At 37.5% G+C, this 23,592-nt stretch overlaps 2 protein-coding genes across 12 annotated transcripts in view; both read right to left on the reverse strand.

The window, feature by feature from the left end:
* Positions 1-23,592, reverse strand: part of LOC127839428 (F-box/LRR-repeat protein 4-like) — a 223,192-nt gene that overhangs the window by 63,114 nt on the left and 136,486 nt on the right. The window lies entirely within an intron of this gene.
* Positions 2,384-23,592, reverse strand: part of LOC127839427 (F-box/LRR-repeat protein 18-like) — a 64,685-nt gene continuing 43,476 nt past the window's right edge. For both annotated transcript variants that reach the window (XM_052367789.1, XM_052367790.1), the window contains exons 7-10: positions 19,096-19,243; positions 12,272-12,407; positions 4,954-5,036; positions 2,384-2,803 (exon numbers count right to left, since the gene is read on the reverse strand). In XM_052367789.1, coding sequence (XP_052223749.1) covers positions 2,632-2,803; positions 4,954-5,036; positions 12,272-12,407; positions 19,096-19,243 — 539 coding nt within the window. In that variant the 3' untranslated portion in view covers positions 2,384-2,631. The remainder of the gene's footprint in view (positions 2,804-4,953; positions 5,037-12,271; positions 12,408-19,095; positions 19,244-23,592) is intronic.

Genomic DNA, 23,592 nt, shown 5'->3' on the forward strand with positions numbered 1-23,592 from the left:
CATATCCGGAATTATCCGGCATGTATACCGTGTAGCCGGCGTGTAGCTCCGTGTTTAGGTCCTTGGACGTCCGGGAATGTCATTGGCACTCTGGGAGGCCAACATGGCAGTTTTGGGAAGTTCAAAACCGCCGTGTTGATCCGTGACGATCCGGGACGATAGCAGCATCCCGGACGAACCGTGTAGCTGTCATATAGGGTCCGAGGACAACCGTATTTATGCCTTGGTTGTCCGCGTGCGTTCTTTACAGTACGGTACAAATTTAGATCCGTCTTTAAAGGATCGTGACGGCAGTTGTACGGTTGTCTCCTGTGCTACCGACGATTCAACCTGTGCGATGAGATGACGACTGAGGACAAGCTGATGCTTATGAGATGCCAGTTTTTACTGCAAAAAGCTCAGGTTGAATACAGTATCCTGATTGTCGTGTAGATGCCGTGTTTATGTGGTGTAGGTCCGTAGCTCTGCCGTGAATGTCCGGGACAGTTCTTGTGGGCGCCGTGTTGATGGCGTGTGGCTGCTGGGTTGGTCCGTGTGGATGGCGTGTTTTCGTCGGGGCGATGGTCTTAGAAAGTCCTGGATGACAACTTCAATCCGATGCGTACACTAATAAAATAACAACGATGGGCTATTACGTTTTCTGTAATTCCATCATTTCATATTTTTTGATTTGAAATCAGTTATCTAAACGATTGTGCCAAATGCTAACCGCTGTTACAAAAACACGATTTACAAAATTCAATTAATTGTAAGAGCGATTTTAATAATTTTATACCTATCGAAGCTTCCAAATATGCTTGACAAACACACACTCAGAAATACTTTTTGGATTCTTTTGATTCTTAAAAAAATTATTTAACTGTTAAAATAAAAAGCCTCCAATTAAAATCCACAGAGTCTAGCAAAAACTGGTGTTTTTCGTCACCGAATTTAAGCCACATAAGCTGCGTCATTAATTGCGTTTAATCAATTGAATGAAAATAAAAGTACGGAAAGCTGGCTCCGTAATACATTTTAGAGAAGGAACAAAATGGTATGATATGTAATACACACGATAACACACGGCAGAGTTGGGCCGGACGTCTATAATCGGCTCAAGCCGCATAATGGCCCTCGGGCCGTTATGTCGGCAGCAGGCCGATTATAGACGTCCGGCCCAGCTCTGCCGTGTGTTATTGTCCAAGTATTATGCTATTTAACAATTAAGTTGTAAAATCGATATATTAAATACGGAAATTGCATGTAGGGTATGATTTTAATGCTATGTCAATTTAGTGTATATTTAGTGGTTACAGTTTAGTTTTTGACAAAACTCACAAGACAATGTATGTTAAAATGAATTCAATTGTGGAAGTTAAATTATTTGTTTTTGAAGTTACGTGTTTTTACTGTTCATAAATCGATGCACTTAAGTTCACATAAAATATTTTGCACCTTCAAGTATAAATCGCATGCATATCAACTTAACTGCGACTGAGAAAGTCAACTGTGAATGAAAATAAACACTGTACATCAGAGACGCGTTTAATTGAAAGCCATATCGTCGTTATTGTTCCTTGTACATTGATAAATTGTGGTATTATTTAAACGATAAAACATTATATATCTATATATATATATATATAGATATATATTATATATATATATATATATATATATATATATATATATATATATATATATATATATATATATATATATATATATATATATATATATATATATATACATTATATTAAATTAACTATATACGTTATTGTGTTTTGCACAAGATTCATTTCCCAAAGCCTCTGGATTGTTATCATCTGTTTTAATTAGGAACAATAACAACAGGAAAATCAAATTCAAAACGGGCAAGATATTGAATAATGTAACCTCGACGACTTGCTCCTTCTGGCAAGTTTGTGTTCAAAACAGGCAAGCGCGGAAAAAGTTGATAGATGCTAAAAGTTGCTCAACTTTGGGCTTGAATATCTGACGAACCACATTTTAAAAAAATCGCTCCGGTCAAATTTAAGATAATTGTTTTAAGATTGGATTCAGTTATTTAAGTTATTCCTTGGATGAGTTGTGTGATGCCCAGACACGTTTTGCCAATGTATATGAAAATGGTTGTTTTCTTGCCTGATCGGGCAATTTTTCAATAACATTTTTTCGCCGCGTAAAGGGTTTTATCAAAATTAATATTGAAATCATTGTTAATATAAAAAAAATATAAATGTTTTGTTTTATTCCCAAATGAGAATAATAATTTGTAATCCGAAACACACTCCCGATTGTTTAATGTTAACGAGACGTTTACAAATTCTAGCGTCGTGTATTTCCTCTGTCCCGTCAAAAGCGCGCGAAAATTATGCACCAATGTACAATGTCACGCCATACCCATGGTTCGAAAGCATGCTTGTATTGTTTACACTCAAACATGTTTTATCTTTAACGGCGACAGTTTTAACAGTTGCATGCATAGTAACAAAAGCCAACAAAACAATGCCCATACAGTTGATTGTGAAATCAGAAATCTGCATTCAGCTAGTTCTTGTTTCCATTACTGTCACTTATATTAACTCATTTTGACACCTCTTGACAGTTCTATGCAGAGGACCGGTGGCTATTTGGCTGTAGGTCTGGTAGCTACTTGTTTTGAGGTCTAACATCACCATCAAAAGGTCGGGTTGCTACAGTTGAGGCCAGCTTTGTTATGCCCACAAGATGTATTAGGGGAAGGCGCTGGAGGGCCTGGTTAGCCTTGTCGTGGGACAGCGGGGCCACCAGCGCAAGGAACCCAGGTCTGCTGCACTCATACCTGAACAACAACACACACATCATTAGTTTAAAACAAAAAATATGTATCACAATACTTGTATAAGTAAGTTAAAAACAAGTATGGTTGAAAACGATGGATGCTCCCCTTATGAAGGCGCTATGAGAAACTGTAACCAAAGTGTGACCTTGAGAAAATCTATTATTAGCCTCTGTGACCTTGACCCCAGTGACCTCAAAGCTCATCAAAAGGTAGAGATCCATGCAAGGTACCTACAAGCCAAATATGTATGAGATCGGTAAAATATTGAAGGCGCTATGAGAAACTGTAACACAAGTGTGACGGAAAGTGTGACGGAAGGAAGTAAGGACAAACTGGCAACTATATGATCCCCAAAAATTTTCGGAAGCAAAAAAACAATGGGTACAAGATAGATGTCACTTTTTCCAGTGATATTTTTCTATACAAGAGAGACATGATGGCCCAAAAGCCTTTTCCAAAGTTCTCCAAAACAATAATTGTTAAACATTTCACCTGATTACTTTAGTTTTGATATCGTGTAACCTTGTTTAAACATTTCTCACCTTTTTTAAGCTCAATGCATAGGATACGATTTGATTTACCATTTAATTAAAAATGTCGGTCAGCTCACAAACAATCTCACATCTCAGATTAGGGAATATATACACATATTCCTATTTAAGCTAAGACCAAACTCAAAAACTCAAACAAGTCTTTTGTGAACACTTAATTTAATATGATGATAACATGCATGTTTAAATTTTAGAAAACACTCTAAGTTGAGTCGGAGCACTGACTTATGTATGTGCATCCTATAAGACCAAGGCGAAGAAAAAATTAAGATTAGGTTTCATATTAATAAGTCACAAATGAGCCATTTAGTGTTTATTCATTTTTTTCTATTATTAGGACTTAGCTTTTCATATTAATTTTGTTAAAAAAAATTCCTAAGAATTGTCAGGTAAGCAATCTGATAATTTTCCATCAAGAGTTACAAATGTGACTCCGAGAGTGGTAACAAGGTTTTTGTTACCTTTGACCAGGGGGTCTAGTTTTCTTACTCCTATTGACACAGATCATGTTGTCAAGATTGACATTCTTAACAAGTTTCATCAAGATTAAATCAAAACATTGGCTGCTAGTGGTAACACGCGAAAAGTTGACGACACACACCACAAACACAAATCCAAATGTTGTAAAAAGATGAAGTGTCATATGAATTGTGTTTATTGGGAATATTCATAAGTAATAACTGCTGTGTACATATTCAATTATGCAGCCACAAAGCTTCTAGACACAAAAGTAAACAAACTAAGATAACACAGAAAAATCCTAAATACCAAAGTTACGAAGGATACCCCCCACCCTACCACACACATACACCACATGTTGAAGTATGGAGCAAGTTGGTACTGTCAAAAAATGTAACCCTTTGGGCATAACCAATGATAAACACAGGGACATGGTTTTGAAACACTCTGTAAAGAAGGATCATTTTACCATGCAATACAATAACAAAAGATGTCTAAAGAGTTACACTATTCTGAGAAGGTGGACTTCAGAGGATTTAATGTAGTTAACAAACAGACGTATTTGATTTCAAGGCACACTATTATGGCAAACTAAGAACGTACATGTACATTTTAAAACATTAGATTAATAAAAAAGGAACAACTCTGTAAGCCAGTAGTTGGATGTCTCTCCTGCAATAGAGGCTGTCTTAACAACGTTCAAATGTAACTTGTGAATTATTAATAGATACGGAGCAATTCCAATAACAGCTATTTGACTATAAAATGTGACGTCAAGCTTCTTCTTCAATTTGATATTGTGACCTAGTTTTTCACTTCACATGACCCAGTTTCAAATTTGGTCGAGATAGGACAAATGGTTTCATGAAGATTGGACCAAAAAAGTGACACTTTGATCTGAGCGTTACAAGGTTTACTTATAGCCAAAACTGTCCTGTCCCACTTGTGACCATGATTTTCAATAGACTTATACTACTTTAGAACTCAGCAAAGATTTTATATGAACAAATCTTCCGGCCAAGTTTCTTGAAGATAACACTATAAATGTGACTTGAAGATTATTAACACGGTTTTACTATATCTATATACTGAAAACTTCCCCGCCCCTTGCGGCCATGTTTTTCACTGTAACCAACTTACCCTCTCTGGAGAGTAGCCTGGAGCCGGTCACTGTTTTTCAGTGTCATATCTGTCAACAACACGATCAGGAACAGACCACAAACCTACAAATACACACATGTCTGTCAACAACAAGATTAGGAACAGACTACGTACCTAGATATACACACATGTCTGTCAACAACACGATCAGGAACAGACTACGTACCTAGAAATACACACGTCTGTCAACAACATGATCAGGAAGAGACCACGAGCCTAGAAATACACACATGTCTGTCAACAACACGATCAGGAACAGACTACATACCTAGAAATACACACATCTGTCAACATGATCAGGAACAGACTACGTACCTAGGAATACACACGTCTGTCAACAACATGATTAGGAACAGATTACGTACCTAGAAATACACACATGTCTGTCAACAACATGATCAGGAACAGACCACGAGCCTAGAAATACACACATGTCTGTCAACATGATCAGGAACAGACTACGTACCTAGAATTACACACATGTCTGTCAACAAAACAGACTACGTACCTAGAAATACACACATGTCTGTCAACAAAATGATCAGGAACAGACCACGAGCCTAGAAATACACACATGTCTGTCAACAAAACAGATTACATACCTAGAAATACACACATGTCTGTCAACAACATGATCAGGAACAGACCACGAGCATAGAAATACACACATGTCTGTCAACAAAACAGATTACATACCTAGAAATACACACATGTCTGTCAACAACATGATCAGGAACAGACCACATACCTAGAAATACACACATGTCTGTCAACAACATGATCAGGAACAGACTACGTACCTAGAAATACACACATGTCTGTCAACAACATGATCAGGAACAGACTACGTACATAGAAATACACACATGTCTGTCAACAACATGATCAGAAACAGACTACGTACCTAGAAATACACACATGTCTGTCAACAAAATGATCAGGAACAGACCACGAGCCTAGAAATACACACATGTCTGTCAACAAAACAGATTACATGCCTAGAAATACACACATGTCTGTCAACAACATGATCAGGAACAGACTACGTACATAGAAATACACACATGTCTGTCAACAACATGATCAGAAACAGACTACGTACCTAGAAATACACACATGTCTGTCAACAACATGATCAGGAACAGACTACGAGCCTAGAAATACACACATGTCTGTCAACAACATGATCAGGAACAGACCACAAGCCTAAACATACACACATCTGTCAACAACATGATCAGGAACAGATTTCTTACCTAGAAATACACATATGTCTGTCAACAACATGATCAGGAACAGACTACGTATCTAGAAATACACACATGTCTGTCAACAACATGATCAGGAACAGACCACGAGCCTAGAAATACACACATGTCTGTCAACAACATGATCAGGAACAGACCACGTACTTAGAAATACACACATGTCTGTCAACAACATGATCAGGAAGAGACCACGAGCCTAGCAATACACACATGTCTGTCAACAACATGATCAGGAACAGACCTAGAGCCTAGAAATACACATATGTCTGTCAACAACATGATCAGGAACAGACTACGTACCTAGAAATACACACATGTCTGCAGGGTTGTCATTATGATTGTAAACAAAGGATCATTTTGGAATAGCAACCGATTCGGCCGGGGGTCATGGGGGCCGCCTAGGCCCCCTTGTAGGTCCAGGTCAAGGCCCTGGTACGGGGTCCCCCCCCCCCCTACCGAAAACGAATTCTAGACATTTTAGGGACAAAATACTGCTATTCTCAGAGAATAAAAAGTTCAAATGAGGTCTAAAAAGAATAGAAGATTTTAAGATTTTCACATTTTTCGTATACTGTACAATGTAAAAGCATATTATATTAAAAGATCTTTGCATGTTCCGATTCTATCCATTACCCGATAATCCAATATTATTACGATTTCTTTTTTTTCAAAACCAAATTACGGCCAATATTGACGATGAATGTCGTCCGCCATTTAACGCAAGTGCATATACGAATTGAATTGTGGGATTGGGGAATTCCCATTGAACATGCGTGAATCACGTGACGCGATTTGAGAGCATTGAGAACCGTTTATACTTAGTAATTACGACAAATCAACGACTCGATCTAAACTGTTACATGTACCTCCTTCCAGAAAAGTTTGCGAAAGTGAAAGTGAATATCTGAGAATAAAAACGCGTCTTTTTTTAAATTTTACAGAGTAGATCTACTTTTCATTCGGGATCGTGATATAACTTGTCAGGTCATGAATGCATGTAGACCTATATGTATGCATAGTTTAGCAATCCCAAAACACGTTATTTACCTACTTTTTACATTATGTGTTATGACCATTTGTATAACAAAATGAATTATTTAATTGAAGTATTTTCAAATGCGTATTATTAAATGTGTTATCCGAAATCATTTTCAGATTTCATTATTCATGGAAAATTAACAAAATTCTAGCAACAGAGACACATATATCTCGTGTTTTTCATGTACAGATGAAAATCATGCCAAAATTAGACTTCATGTGCAACATCGCATCATTCTACCTTGGGGAAAGCGCAGACTTTAATTTACAGATGCTGAATAACAACTTCGTAGCGCAGAGGTCGCTAATATATTTTATTTTGGTAGAAAATCGAAGAGCATTTTTTAATATGTGGAAACTTTTTCTCTAACTAAAATAAACTAGTTAATTACGCTCTACAGTGCTACATTCGTTGAGATACGGTCAGTAATAATCTGTAAAATGTACAGCTATTTGATACAGTTACACGTGGGGTCGGCGTGTATTCGGCTGCCTGAGCGCTGATTGGTTGACGTGCTTACCAAGAAGAATTTGATTGACAGCTGAAAAAAATCAATATTGGCCACTCGCTGAGAAATTCATTGAAAACAGTAGCTCTTAGGCGGAGTTAACGGACTGAATGACGGAGCGTCGCTCTACTATACTACGGTTATTCCTCGTCAATTACTGTTGGTTTGCGTGATAAAAACTTCCGATCGCAATTTTAAAGCTTCGGGAAAAACAACCGATTTTCTGGCGATTTTAACCGATGAATTTGATCGGCAATCGGTTAATAATGACAACCCTGCATAATGTCTGTCAACATGATCAGGAACAGACTACGTACATAGAAATACACACACATGTCTGTCAACAACATGATCAGGAACAGACCAGGTACCTAGAAGTACACACATGTCTGTCAACAACACGATCAGAAACAGACCACGTACTTTGAAATACACACATGTCTGTCAACAACATGATCAGGAACAGACCATGAGCCTAAAAATACACACATGTCTGTCAACAACACGATCAGGAGCAGACTACGTTCTTAGAAATACACATATGTCTGTCAACAACATGATCAGGAACAAACCACAAGCCTAGAAATACACACATATCTGTCAACAACATGATCAGGAACAGACTACGTACCTAGAAATACACACATGTCTGTCAACAACATGATCAGGAACAGACCACGTACCTAGAAATACACATATGTCTGTCAACAACACGATCAGGAAGAGACCACCAGCCTAGAAATACACACATGTCTGTCAACAACATGATCAGGAACAGATCACGTACCTAGAAATACACACATGTCTGTCAACAACATGATCAGGAACAGACCACAAGCCTAGAAATACACACATGTCTGTCAACAACATGATTAGGAACAGACTATGTACCTAGAAATACACACATGTCTGTCAACAACATGATCAGGAACATACTACGTACCTAGAAATACACACATGTCTGTCAACAACACGATCAGAAACAGACCACGTACTTTGAAATACACACATGTCTGTCAATAACATGATCAGGAACAGACCATGAGCCTAGAAATACACACGTCTGTCAACAACACGATTACGTTCTTAGAAATACACATGTGTCTGTCAACAACATGATCAGGAACAAACCACAAGCCTAGAAATACACACATGTGACGTCTGTCAACAACATGATCAGGAACAGACTACGTACTTTGAAATACACACATGTCTGTCAACAACATGATCAGGAAGAGACCACAAGCCTAGAAATACACACATGTCTGTCAACAACATGATCAGGAACAGATCACGTACCTAGAAATACACACATGTCTGTCAACAACACGATCAGGAAGAGACCACCAGCCTAGAAATTCACACATGTCTGTCAACAACATGATCAGGAACAGATCACGTACCTAGAAATACACACATGTCTGTCAACAACATGATCAGGAACAGACCACAAGCCTAGAAATACACACATGTCTGTCAACAACATGATTAGGAACAGACTATGTACCTAGAAATACACACATGTCTGTCAACAACACGATCAGGAACATACTACGTACCTAGAAATACACACATGTCTGTCAACAACATGATTAGGAACAGACTATGTACCTAAAAATACACACATGTCTGTCAACAACATGATCAGGAACAGATTACGTACCTAGAAATACACACATGTCTGTCAACAACATGATCAGGAACAGACTATGTACCTAGAAATACACACATGTCTGTCAACAACATGATCAGGAACATCAGTGCCCCAGATAAGCTGCGTATCTGCGTCTTTCACCCTATTAAAATGTTTAAAAACGCAAAGAAATACAATATCATGCGTATTGAAAACGCACCCGATTTGCCTTTTACGCACATTCGTCTTATTTGATGCGTACGATACAATAGCTTTGATCGAAAATACTTTGCTCATTTTCGGTATTTTTTGTGATTATTTTCGTTACGCGGTGACGCTTTTATTCAGCAAGCGCCTGGATGACGGAGCAATAAAACAGTCAAAACTATTCAAATGCTCTGCGGACTAGATTTCATAGTTAAATAAAGCGGCTGAAAAAATTATTTACGACGACATACATGCGTTTTCAATCTGACTTAATGCGTCGTTCATTGTGCATGTATTTGTAAAGTGTCTGTACTTTCAGTTTCTAATACGATGCGTTATAAAAATGTCTAAGAGAAAGACGTCCGCAATTGTTGCGCCAAAATATCAGTCGATCGCTAACTTTTTCGAACCAAGAAAGCAAGAGCCAATAAGTGCCGAATCATTCGTGTTATCGATTTTTTTTAAGTTTAACGTTTATATTATTGACAGTTTCAAGATTAAAGATGTTTTGAAACATCAATTTATTAAAGTTAATTGTATTAGTTTACAGTTTTATTGAATCAATACAATTGTGTGCAGCTTCAACAGAAATAAAGCAGCAATGGTTTAACTGTATGCATCTTATTACTCATTTCAACCTATTCCAAGAATGAAATCACCCTATTTTTCAAAATCAGTGGGTGAAAACCCTATTTCCGAAATAATTATCTGGGGCACTGGGAACACTCTACGTACCTGGAAATACACACATGCATAACAAGGCGATTCGGTTAAGTTTGGGTGGACTTGCTCTTACGACATTCAGGCTACAAAAAATTACCAGTATTACCCATAAGTTCAACAAAATACATTCTAGAAATTAGTAAAAAACTAAGAAATATTTCTCTTCAATTATCTACAATTCCAAGCATTTTTTTCAGCTAAGCTTAAAGTTTAACATTTAAATATAGCAAGATAGGGTATACTGAGGAGCAATATGTTTTATTTAAATAACAATTAAATAAAACAATAATTACTATAAGATTAACTTAAGTGAGTCATTTTCACTTTTCAATAGCTCCCTGACTGACCTGTTTTCAACAGACCTGAACTACTTTTTAACTAGGTCAAGAGAGCATTCTGAACAAGTTACATGAAGACCCAAATGGACTTACTATACTACGTAACAGGTTTCTGATAAGCCTAATAGGGAAAATAGGTCAGCCCCTTGACAGCCATGTTTTTCAACAGACCTTAACAATTTAAGTCATAGACACCAGTCATAGATACTCACCAGTCATTGACACTCACCAGTCATAGATACTCACCAGTCATAGATACTCACCAGTCATGGACACTCACCCGTCATAGATACTCACCAGTCATAGACACTCAACCGTCATAGATACTCACCAGTCATAGAAACTCACCAGTCATTGACACTCACCAGTCATAGATACTCACCAGTCATGGACACTCAACAGTCATAGATACTCACCAGTCATGGACATTCACCAGTCATAGATAATCACCAGTCATGGACACTTACCAGTCATAGATACTCACCAGTCATTGACACTCACCAGTCATATACATTCACCTGTCATAGATACTCACCAGTCATAGATACTCACCAGTCATAGACACTCACCAGTCATAGATACTCACCAGTCATAGACATCCACCACACACTGACATTCACCACTCATAGACATTCACCAGTCATAGACACTCATCACTCATGGACACTCACCAGTCATAGACACTCACCAGTCATAGATACTCACCAGTCATAGATACTCACCAGTCATAGGCATCCACCAGTCATAGACATCCACCACTCATGGACATCAACCACCCATGGAGGCACAGAAACTCACCATTCATGTACACTCACCAGTCATAGACACTCACCAGTCATAGACACTCACCACTCATGGACACTCACCACTCATAGACACTCACCAGTCATAGACATCCACCACACACTGACATTCACCACTCATAGATACTCACCAGTCATAGACACTCACCTGTCATAGATACTCACAAGTCATAGATACTCACCAGTCATAGCCATCCACCACACACTGACATTCACCAGTCATAGACACTCACCAGTCATAGACACTCAACACTCAGAAACTCACCAATCATAGATACTCACCAGTCATAGACACTCACCAGTCATAGGCACTCACCAGTCATAGACACTCACCAGTCATAGACACTCACCACTCACTTTTACTCACCAGTCATAGACATCCACCACACACTGACATTCACCACTCATGGACACTCACCAGTCATACACACTCACCACTCATAGACACTCACCAGTCATAGAAATCCACCACACACTGACATTCACCACTCATGTACACTCACAAGTCATAGACACCCACCAGTCATAGATACTCACCAGTCATAGGCATCCACCACATACTAACATTCACCACTCATAGACACTCACCAGTCATAGACACTCACCAGTCATAGACAACCACCACTCATGGACATCAACCACCCATTGAGGCACACTCACCATTCATGGACACTCACCAGTCATAGACAGTCACCACTCATGGACACTCACCAGTCATAGACACTCACCAGTCAAAGACACCCACCACTAATGGACACTCACCACCAGACTGTCTTACCGAATGCACAAAGTGTTCCACTGATTGAGTGTCCACGCTGCCTGTTCTAGAAACCAGTACGAGGCGTTCAAGCCTCTGACAGGCCTGACAAGACCGTAAGAACCTCTCATTGACGCTCAACTGGGTCTGCTCAATCCTGGAACAAGTTAAGGGCTTTAACAGAAACAAGAACAAGGGCAGAGCTCTTACAGAAACAAGTAAAAGGGCTCGTACAGAAACAAGTACAGGGGCTCTTATAGAAATAAGTACAAGGGCTCTAACAGAAACAAGTACATGGGCTCTTACAGAAACAAGTACAAGGGCTCTTACAGAAACAAGAACACGGGCTCTTACATAAATAAGCACAGGGGCTCTACACAAACAAGTTCAAGGGCTCTTACAGAAACAAGTACAAGGGCTCTAACAGAAACAAGTACAAGGGCTCTTATAGAAACAAGTACAAGGGCTCTTACAGAAACAAGTGAAAGGTCTCTTACAGAAACAGGTACAGGGACTCTTACAGAAACAAGTACAAGGGCTCTTACAGAAACAAGTACATGTGCTCTTACAGAAACAAGTACATGCGCTCTTACAGGAACAAGTACAAGGGCTCTCATAAAAACAAGTACAAGGACTCTTACAGAAACAAGTACACAGACTCTTACAGTAAAATGTACACAGACTCTTACAGAAACATGCACAAGGGCTCTTACATAAATAAGCACAGGGGCTCTACACAAACAAGTTCAAGGGTTCTTACAGAAACAAGTACAAGGGCTCTAACAGAAACAAGTACAAGGGCTCTTATAGAAACAAGTACAAGGGCTCTTACAGAAACAAGTGAAAGGTCTCTTACAGAAACAGGTACAGGGACTCTTACAGAAACAAGTACAAGGGCTCTTACAGAAACAAGTACATGTGCTCTTACAGAAACAAGTACATGCGCTCTTACAGGAACAAGTACAAGGGCTCTCATAAAAACAAGTACAAGGACTCTTACAGAAACAAGTACACAGACTCTTACAGTAAAATGTACACAGACTCTTACAGAAACATGTACAAGGGCTCTTTCAAAAACAAGTACAAAGGCTCTTACAGAAACAAGTACAAGGGCTCTTACAGAAACAAGTAATAGGGGCAATGATAGAAATATGTAAATTGGTTCTTACAGAAACAAGTACAAGAAATATTACAGAAAAAAGTACAAGGGCTCTAATAGAAACAAGTACATGAACTTTTACAGAAACAAGTAAAATGGCTCTTACATAAACAAGTATATGTGCTCTTACAGAAACAAGTACAAGGGCTCTTACAGGAACAAGTACCAGGGCTCTTACAGAAACAAGTACAGTAAATACTCTCTTTACGCCCATTTCGGTATTACGACCAACTCACTAAGACGACCATCATTTTTCAGTCCCGATTTTTTCCTTCTATATTTCAATGGTCGTTATATTCACTAATCCGACCAACTTGCTAATCCGCTATTATGGCCACATTAATCAGTACCAGTGAACGAAATTGATTTAAATTGACACCCGCCAAACGACCAGTAATTTTCAAACCTTTCTTGATTTGGTGTTGTGGTTCGATCGGGTTTGTGTACGAAGCTATTGTGACCCAATTAACCACAATTCATGACAACGGTTTTTGGCATCGATTTGTGACGCAGGTGTTAGATTTTCGGCACTTGTTATTCTTTTTTAACCCTTGATATTTGATTGACAATTAGCTATTAGTATCGAGTCTTTGATGGGTAAATTGGTTATTGTTTGGTACACACTTGAAAGATGCATAGTTTCTACAGTCCTATTTTCACCCAATCAAATAGCGGTACTGTATTCGCTGCCAGAGAGCTTGTTGCTACCGCTTCAAACACCATTCGTTAAATCAAAAGTGAAAAGAATTGCTAAGGAACGTATTAATCAAATAACTTCAAAATGGTACAAAGATGTGCATGGGGGACATGCAAGGCCGAGGCCCGATTCCCTGATATAATGAACAGTGCCAAATTCACAACCTTCCCTAAGCCAAAAACTCAGTTAGAAAATGTTTAAAATGGATTAAAGGGTGGAGCCGTCAAAACAAAACAAAACAAAAATAGATGTAAACAAGATCGTTTGTTCCACTGTTAGAACTTATTTTACTTTATAATATTTCTCTTTAATGATTTCTATGTAAAGTACGAGAGATACTCTTTTTCGTCTATTGTGATGATAGTCATTAATGTAAGCTTCATCTCTAACAGTGCTAATATACGCATACATGTACTGCACATGTACACATCTAAATTCAATGTATATGCACTGCTTAATAAACTGTTAAAATGTAAGCACTGTCACCCACCCAAGAGATTAAATCTCTGCCCGTGGAATCATGCAAATGGAAAACAATGTTGGTCAAGGTTTTAATATTATTATTTAACTTCTTGCAGCATTTTTTTGGGAAAAAAATACATGTACAGTAGCTTGATCTTCTCTCCACATGGGACATGCCATTGTTGTGGAACACATGTACAGCTAAGTTGGCTAGGAAATACGGAAATGTTATGCAGTTTAAATCCCTGTAGTGTTTTTAGCAACCCTATGATGTGTGAACAGTGCCCAGTCAGTCTGAAATAATGTTAATATTCTACTTTATGCAATTGACATAAAAAACTAATGATTAATAAAGATGTTACCAATAACAATGAAAAGTTTTTAAATAATTGAATAATCATGTAAAATAACTCGCCAGACTTTACAACTGCAGTTTGATTCTGTAATCTTTTCCTCGGACAAATCGAGGTTTAAACAATGTTGTTTTTCATTTTTCCTCATTGATCTCCAGCAGTCAGCTACGACACGCAGTTTTCTTCATTAAAAATCTTTATATTATGAATGTATCCTTGAGTGTTATTATTAAGACCTCTATTTAAAATTCTATCTGCTAGTTTATCATAATTTGGTAAGAATTGAACTGAAATATTGTCAGAAATATTTACAAGTGTATCGGATGGTTAAGCATCAGCGGACGCCATTTTGGATGTACAATGTAGCGTGTGAAGCATAGCAACAATCACTAAGGGCGGGTCAGTGAGCGGAACTATGCATTAAATATGGCGAATAATTTAACAGTTAGGATAATTGAGTAAGATGGTTTCGTTCCTGATGGATATAAAAACCGACCTGTATACCATATTGTTATTCAAAATGGATAAGCGAAAACGGAAAGAGTTGTGTTTAAAAGAAAAGATTGATTTGATCAACGTGAGTGATGGGAAATCTCAACGGCAGTTGGCCGATTTATTCGGCATTGGAAAGACGCAGGTGTGTTAATTTTTATTTTTGTCCGTCTCTCCAAAACGTTATTTGCTCGGCTCCGTGCTGTGACCATTTGATAGTTGGACATGAATCCGCTTGATGAGATTTTCATGCATCTGATAACCTATTATGTTGTGACCAAACAAAATTGCATAAGCCATAGAAAAAAATTGTGCTATTAATAGAAATTGCCCGTTATGAGAAACTCCTGTTTAAGCTATGTTTAAAACAACATGTCAGATGTGAAATGTCATCTGCAATCCTAACATTAATTGTATAACCTATTCTAAATGTTCTTATTTTTCCTTTGTAGGTTCCTTGTTTGAAAAGCCATACACTTTATCTTTCTAAACTACATTAATTAATTACTGTTATATTTTATGCAAAAAGATTAAAATTCATTGAATATTAACGTGTTTGTAGTATCTGTCTATCAAATTCATGAACACTCAGAATTAAGACCTACTCGCTATAAAGACCACTATACAAAAGTCCCACAGGTGGTCCTAATAGCGAGGTTTCACTGATCAAGGGCTCTTACAGAAACAAGTACACTGACTCTTACAGAAACAAGTACAAGGGCTCTTACAGAAACAAGTAAAAGGGCTCTTAAAGAAACAACTTCTTGGGATCTTACAGAAACAAGTACAAGGGCTCTTACAGAAACAAGTACAAGGGCTCTTACAGAAATGAGTACATGGGCACTTACAAAAACAAGTACATGGGCTCTTACAGACACAAGTACAAGGGCTATTACAGAAACAAGTACAATGGCTCTTACAGAAACAAGTACATGGGCTCTTACAGAAACAAGTGCAAGGGCTCTTACAGACACAAGTACAAGGGCTCTTACAGAACCAAGTACTTGGGCTCTTACAGAAACAAGTACAAGGGCTCTTACAGAAACAAGTACAAGGGCTCTTACAGGAAAAAGTACCAGGGCTCTTACAGAAACAAGTTCAAGGACTCGTACAGAAACAAGTACAAGGGCTCTTACAGAAACAAGTAAAGGGCTCTTACAGAAACAAGTACAAGGGCTCTTACAGAAACAAGTACAAGGGCTCTTACAGAAACAAGTACAAGGGCTCTTACAGGAAAAAGTACCAGGGCTCTTACAGAAACAAGTACAAGGACTCTTACAGAAACAAGTTCAATGGCTTTTACAGAAACAGTTACAAGGGCTCTTAGGAAAACAAGTAAAAGGACTCTTACAGAAACAGGGACATGAACTCTTACAGAAACAATTACACGGGCTCTTACATAAACAAGTACACGGGCTCTTACATAAACAAGTACACGGACTTTTACAGAAACAAGTTAGTTTAAACCAATTTATTTTAGCCTGATTGCATCGAAAGCGTCAGGGTTATTGAAACGCTCTCAAGTCCATTTCCTGGGCCTAGAGCTCGGTGTCTTTGTGGGAAATCTTAAGAAGGCAAGGGTTCTTAGTAATTGAATTGTTGAGGCATTGGTGTCTCTCATTAACGTACTGTACAGGCCACAATATAATGGCTCTTACAGGTTGAATTGTTAGGGCATAAATGTATCTCATAAACATGCTGTACAGGCCACAAAAAAGAAATTGTCACAGTGGCGTTGATTACACCCTGAAGCAGTAAGTATTTATATGTAGCAAGTAGTACATGTATTAATGAAAAATTGGACCCCGTGGCATATTTGACACCAGGACCATTATGAGTACAATATTTGTATAGTACCACAGTACAGTGTTACAAACCAAATATCACAGTTTTGGGCCTTTTGGTTACAGAGGAAAAGATTTTTGACCCCAGGTTCATGATTTAAACAAGACTATTGTCAAGCAATATGGTCCCCTACCGGTGAAACTCCATTTTCAGCAATATTTCTAGTCTATTTGTTTCCATAGCAACCATAATTCTTGGCGTAGGAACAAAATGAAATGACGTGCATAATCTCCATATTGCCATCTATCCATGTTTCAAGTTTCATGAAAAAATATGAAGAACTTTTCAAGTTATCGCAGGATCCACCATTTTCAGCAATATTTCTAGTCTATTTGTTGCCATAGCAACCAGAATTCTTGACGTAAGAACAAAATGAAATGACGTGCATAATCTCCATATTGCCATCTATCCATGTTTCAAGTTTCATGAACAAATATTAAGAACTTTTAGAGTTATCGCAGGATCCAGATAAGTGTGACAGACTGAGAGACTGACGGACACATAGAGCGCAAACCATAAGTCCCCTACGGTTTGACCGGTAGGGGACAAAAGAACTAAATAGAGGGCCAATATATGTGACACCTAGTCTTATAATGGCGTACAATAATAAATAATATCACAATTATCCCAGGCATTGAAAAGTTACATAACAGAAACAACAAGAGATTGCCAAGCAATATGGTCCCCTACCGGTGAAACTCCACCATTGTCAGTATTTTTTTTAAATATATATTTGTTGCCATAGCAACCATAATTCTTGACGTAGGAACCAAATGAAATGACGTGCATAATCTCCATATTGCCATCTATCCATTTTCAAGTTTCATGAAAAAATATGAAGAACTTTTCAAGTTATTGCAGGATTCAGAAAAGTGTGACGGACTGACAGACAGACAGAGCGCAAACCGGTTTCACCGGTAGGGGACAACAAGATATGTGTCCATAGGGCACAGATGCCCCCTCATTCCACTTTTGTCTAAAAACTCAACATAATAAACAAAACAAATCAACTTTGATCTGAAAGTAATGCAGATAGACTGATACACCAAAACCAGGTAAATATCTGAAAGTATTTGGCAATAAATTCTCGAAAAGTGTTATTTAAGAGAAAAGTCCAATGCCTGTAACCTCATAAAAACTCAATGGACCAAAACGAAACTCGATGTTGATCTGAAAGTCATGTCAGTAGACTCACACATTATAAATAAGTCCAAACCCTGTAACTTTGTAAAAAATCAACCGGGCCCAAAAGAAACTCAAACTTGATATGCACGCTATCTAGATACACTCACACACCAAAAATAAGGTAATTAACTGCAAGCGCTAAGCAAAAAAATATGGAAAACTGTTATTGCAGATGAAAATATCAAGGCCCATAAATTCTCCAAAAATCAAATTACCTGAATGAAATTTGAACTTGATTTGTAACTCATGCATGTTGACTTACAAACCAAAATTCAGGTAATTATCTCAGTTTTCAGGAGAAAAACTCCAGAAACGGAATGCCGGACGGACAGACATACAGTTGGATAGTCCTAATACTATATGCCATCATACGGCAGGCTTGCAAATTCATGAGATTATAGCATAATTTGTGACGATGACATTTAACAAAGAAGTATGCACGACACATTGTTGGGTCACAGGTTAATATCGATCTTAATTTACACTAAAATCCTCCCAGACATATAAAAAAAACAGTGAAAAAACACAATCTTGGTGTAGAGAAACATTATAAACCCACCCAAACAATCATCCAACACCTGAATTGGTGTAGGGTGCAACTACAATATGCCTTACTTTGGGGGAATAAAGAGAACCAACTTGAGGTTATTACCTCAGGTCAAGGAGGGCTGGAAAGTACTGCAGACAGTCCCAGAAAGCTGGACTCATGGCAGCACCCAGACCAATGTATGCCAGGTGGAGAATTTTCAGGCTCTGACAGGATTCTCCAATGGCTTTCAGGAAGTCATTTTTTGTGACTCCTGAAACAATACACATATCGGATACAATTATTCACTATGAAGAACCAATCATGAATTGAAACCGTTTGCACTGTGCATATAATACAACAACAATCAGACACAACAAAAACCTTATTAGTATACACTGAACTAGGAAAAAAATCTCAACTTTGTAATTCATATTTCACTTTGCATTACTCTCAACTATGCAGTACACACTGTAATAAGAATTAATTAATTATACAATACCATAAACGCTGTACAATGCAACAATCACAACCATGAAGTACATACTGCACTATGCAACAATCTCAAACATGTTGTAAATACTGTATTAAGCAACAATCTCAACACTCTAGTACATACTATGCTAAGCAACTAATATCTCAACACTATAGTACATAATATACTGAGAAACTATCACAACCATGTAGTAAACACTGTAATAAGCAACAATATCAACAATGTAGTTCAACTTTACTAAGCCACCATCTCAATTATTTAAAACATACTTTTCTTTGCACAAATCTATAATATGAATTTTATATTCATCTATGAAACAATCTCAACAAAACTAGGCAATTAACAACTGACCCTTTGAGTAAAAGTCAAGCACTTGAACCACTCGGCCATTCATGCTCATACAATGGGTGGTGCATTTTATACTTTATAAAAGCAATCCTCATAATGTCACAAAATATAACGATAAAAACAGAACTCTCCAAATTATTCAATAGTTTTGTGTTTGAAACACTTCATAATTCTAAGGTTTTTTAATCGTCAAAAAATGCCTATAATGGATATTTTAGAGTTAGGCAAATGTTCAGTATTACTTTTTCCACGCAAATATCATAACCACAACGAAAATTTGCAAATCTGAAACATTTTTTTTCAATGTTGTCAATTTACCACAACATAAAAGGTCCCTTTAACATATTCCCATCTTGACTCTTGAGAATAGAGACCTTTGGAACACTATCCTCTATTTAGCTCATACTGAATATTCAGTCATCTATTCTTCTACTACATAATGAACTGTGCAAATATCTCAACTATGAAGAACAAACTTCCCTTTACACGAATTACAACTATCTAGTTCATACTGTACTATGTAAATACTGTAAAATATAACCGTCTCAACTATGGGATTTATACTGTACAGTGAAACCGTCTCAACTATTTGTTATATACTGTACAATAATACCATCTCAACTACTTGATATATACTGCACAATGTAACCATCTCAACTATTTGTTATATACTGAAAAGTGTAACCATCTCAACTATTTGTTATATACTGTACAATGTAACCATCTCAACTATTTAATATATACTGTACAGTGTAACCATCTCAACTATTTGGTAAATACTGTACAGTGTAACCATCTCAACTATTTGTTATATACTGCACAATGTAACCATCTCAACTATTTGTTATATACTGTACAGTGTAACCATCTCAACTATTTGTTATATACTGTACAATGTAACCATCTCAACTATTTGTTATATACTGTACAATGTAACCATCTCAACTATTTGGTAAATACTGTACAGTGTAACCATCTCAACTATTTGTTATATACTGTACAATGTAACCATCTCAACTATTTGATATATACTGTACAATGTAACGATCTCAACTATTTGTTATATACTGTACAATGTACCCATCTCAACTATTTGATATATACTGTACAATGTAACCATCTCAACTTGTTGTTATATACTGTACAGTCTAACCTTCTCAACTATTTGCTATATACTGTACAATGTACCCATCTCAACTATTTGATATATACTGTACAATGTACCCATCTCAACTATTTGGTATATACTGTACAATGTAACCATCTCAACTATTTGTTATATACTGTACAATATAACCATCTCAACTATTTGATATATACTGTACAGTCTAACCTTCTCAACTATTTGCTATATACTGATCAATGTGACCATCTCAACTATTTGTTATATACTGTACAATGTAACCATCTCAACTATTTGATAGGTACTGTTCAGTGTAACCGTCTCAACACTTTGGTAAATACTGTACAGTGTAACCATCTCAACTATTTGTTATATACTGTGCAATGTAACCATCACAACTATTTGTTATATACTGTACAATGTAACCATCTCAACTATTTGATAAATACTGTACAGTGTAACCATCTCAACTATTTGTTATAAACTGTACTGTGTAACCATCTCAACTATTTGTTATATACTGTACAGTGTAACCATCTCAACTATTTGTTATAAACTGTACTGTGTAACCATCTCAACTTTTTGTTATATACTTAACAGTGTAACCATCTCAACTATTTGTTATATACTGTACAATGTACCCATCTCAACTATTTGGTAAATACTGTACAGTGTAACCATCTCAACTATTTGTTATATACTGTACAATGTTACCATCTCAACTATTTGTTATATACTGTACAATGTAACCATCTCAACTATTTGTTATATACTGTACAGTGTAACCATCTCAACTATTTGATATATACTGTACAATGTAACCATCTCAACTATTTGATATATGCTGTACAATGTAACCATCTCAACTATTTGTTATATACTGTACTGTGTAACCATCTCAACTATTTGGTATTTACTATACTATGTGACCAATGTATTATGCAACAATCTCAACCATAAGTGACAAATATCTTCCAAGACCGAATGTAGTAATACGAAGCAAGTAGTAACAATTACAAGTTGAACCCTAGGCTGCTGATAATTTCTAACACATTTTTTAACAAAGTTTGTACAGAAACAAAATACAATAAACCTTTGGGCCTTTTTGTTTCGAGCATAGCATTTCTCAAGTTATTTTGGTATATAAGCTTATCAACATAATATACCTAATTTGGTGATGCAAGTAATCATCCTGGGATTATGATTTGATGAAACTAAGTAGAAGTCAATATACAGAATTTATATATATATATTATCTACTCCTACAATATTACAGACATTCTAAATTGAAAAGGGGCAACTTAAATTTTTAAAGTAAGCCCATAAAAATTGCACAACTTCACATTATAAGTAATAATATCCTCAAGTTAAAATGCATTACATTGAAAGTGAAGAAGAACGCCTGTAGACAAAATTGTGTCTATTTAAGTGCTCTCAATACTCTTTTTTACCGACTTTTGGTGACCATCATAGACATAGACCTACCTGAGGCACCAGTGATCTGTAGATAGCGAAGGTGAGTCCAGTACTGGGTCATACTGTTACCAGATCTACACCTACCTGGGGCACCAGTGATCTGTAGATAGCAGAGGTGAGATCAGTACTGGGTCATACTGTTACCAGATCTAGACCTACCTGAGGCATTGGTGATCTGTAGATAGCAGAGGTGAGTCCAGTACTGGGTTATACTGTAACCAGATCTAGACCTACCTGGGGCACCAGCAATCTGTAGATAGCAGAGGTGGGTCCAGAACTGATTCATACTGTTACCTGGCATAGACCTACCTGAGGCATCAGTGATCTGTAGATAGCAGAGATGAATCCAGTACTGGGTCATACTGTTACCAGACATAGACCTACCTGGGGCACCAGTGATCTGTAGATAGCAGTGGTGAGTTCAGTACTGGGTCATACTGTTACCAGATCTAGACCTACCTGAGGCATCAGTGATCTGTAGATAGCATAGATGAGTCCAGTACTGGGTTATACTGTTACCAGATCTAGACCTACCTGGGGCATCAGCGATCTGTAGATAGCAGAGGTGAGTCCAGTACTGATTCATACTGTTACCAGACATAGACCTACCTGAGGCATCAGTGATCTGTGGATAGCAGAGGTGAGTCCAGAACTGGGTCATACTGTTACCAGACATAGACCTACCAGGGGCACCAGTGATCTGTAGTTAGCAGAGGTGAGTCCAGTTCTGGGACATACTGTTACCAGACATAGACCTACCTGGGGCACCAGAGATTTGTAGATAGCAGAGGTCAGTTCAGTACTGGGTCATACTGTTACCTGACATAGACCTACCTGAGGCACCAGTGATCTGTAGATAGCAGAGGTGAGTCCATTACTGGGTCATACTGTTACCTGACATAGACCTACCTGAGGCACCAGTGATCTGTAGATAGCAGAGGTGAGTCCAGTACTGAGTCATACTGTTACCAGACATAGACCTACCTGGGGCACCAGTGATCTGTAGATAGCGGAGGTGAGTCCAGTACTGGGTCATACTGTTACCAGACAAAGACCTACCTGAGGCACCAGTGATTTGTAGATAACGGAGGTGAGTCCAGTACTTGGTCATACTGTTACCAGACATAGACCTTCCTGAGGCACCAGTGATCTGTAGATAGCAGAGGCGAGTCCAGTCCTG

The sequence above is a fragment of the Dreissena polymorpha genome, chromosome 7 (genome assembly GCF_020536995.1).
Source record: "Dreissena polymorpha isolate Duluth1 chromosome 7, UMN_Dpol_1.0, whole genome shotgun sequence".
Classification (NCBI taxonomy): domain Eukaryota; kingdom Metazoa; phylum Mollusca; class Bivalvia; order Myida; family Dreissenidae; genus Dreissena; species Dreissena polymorpha.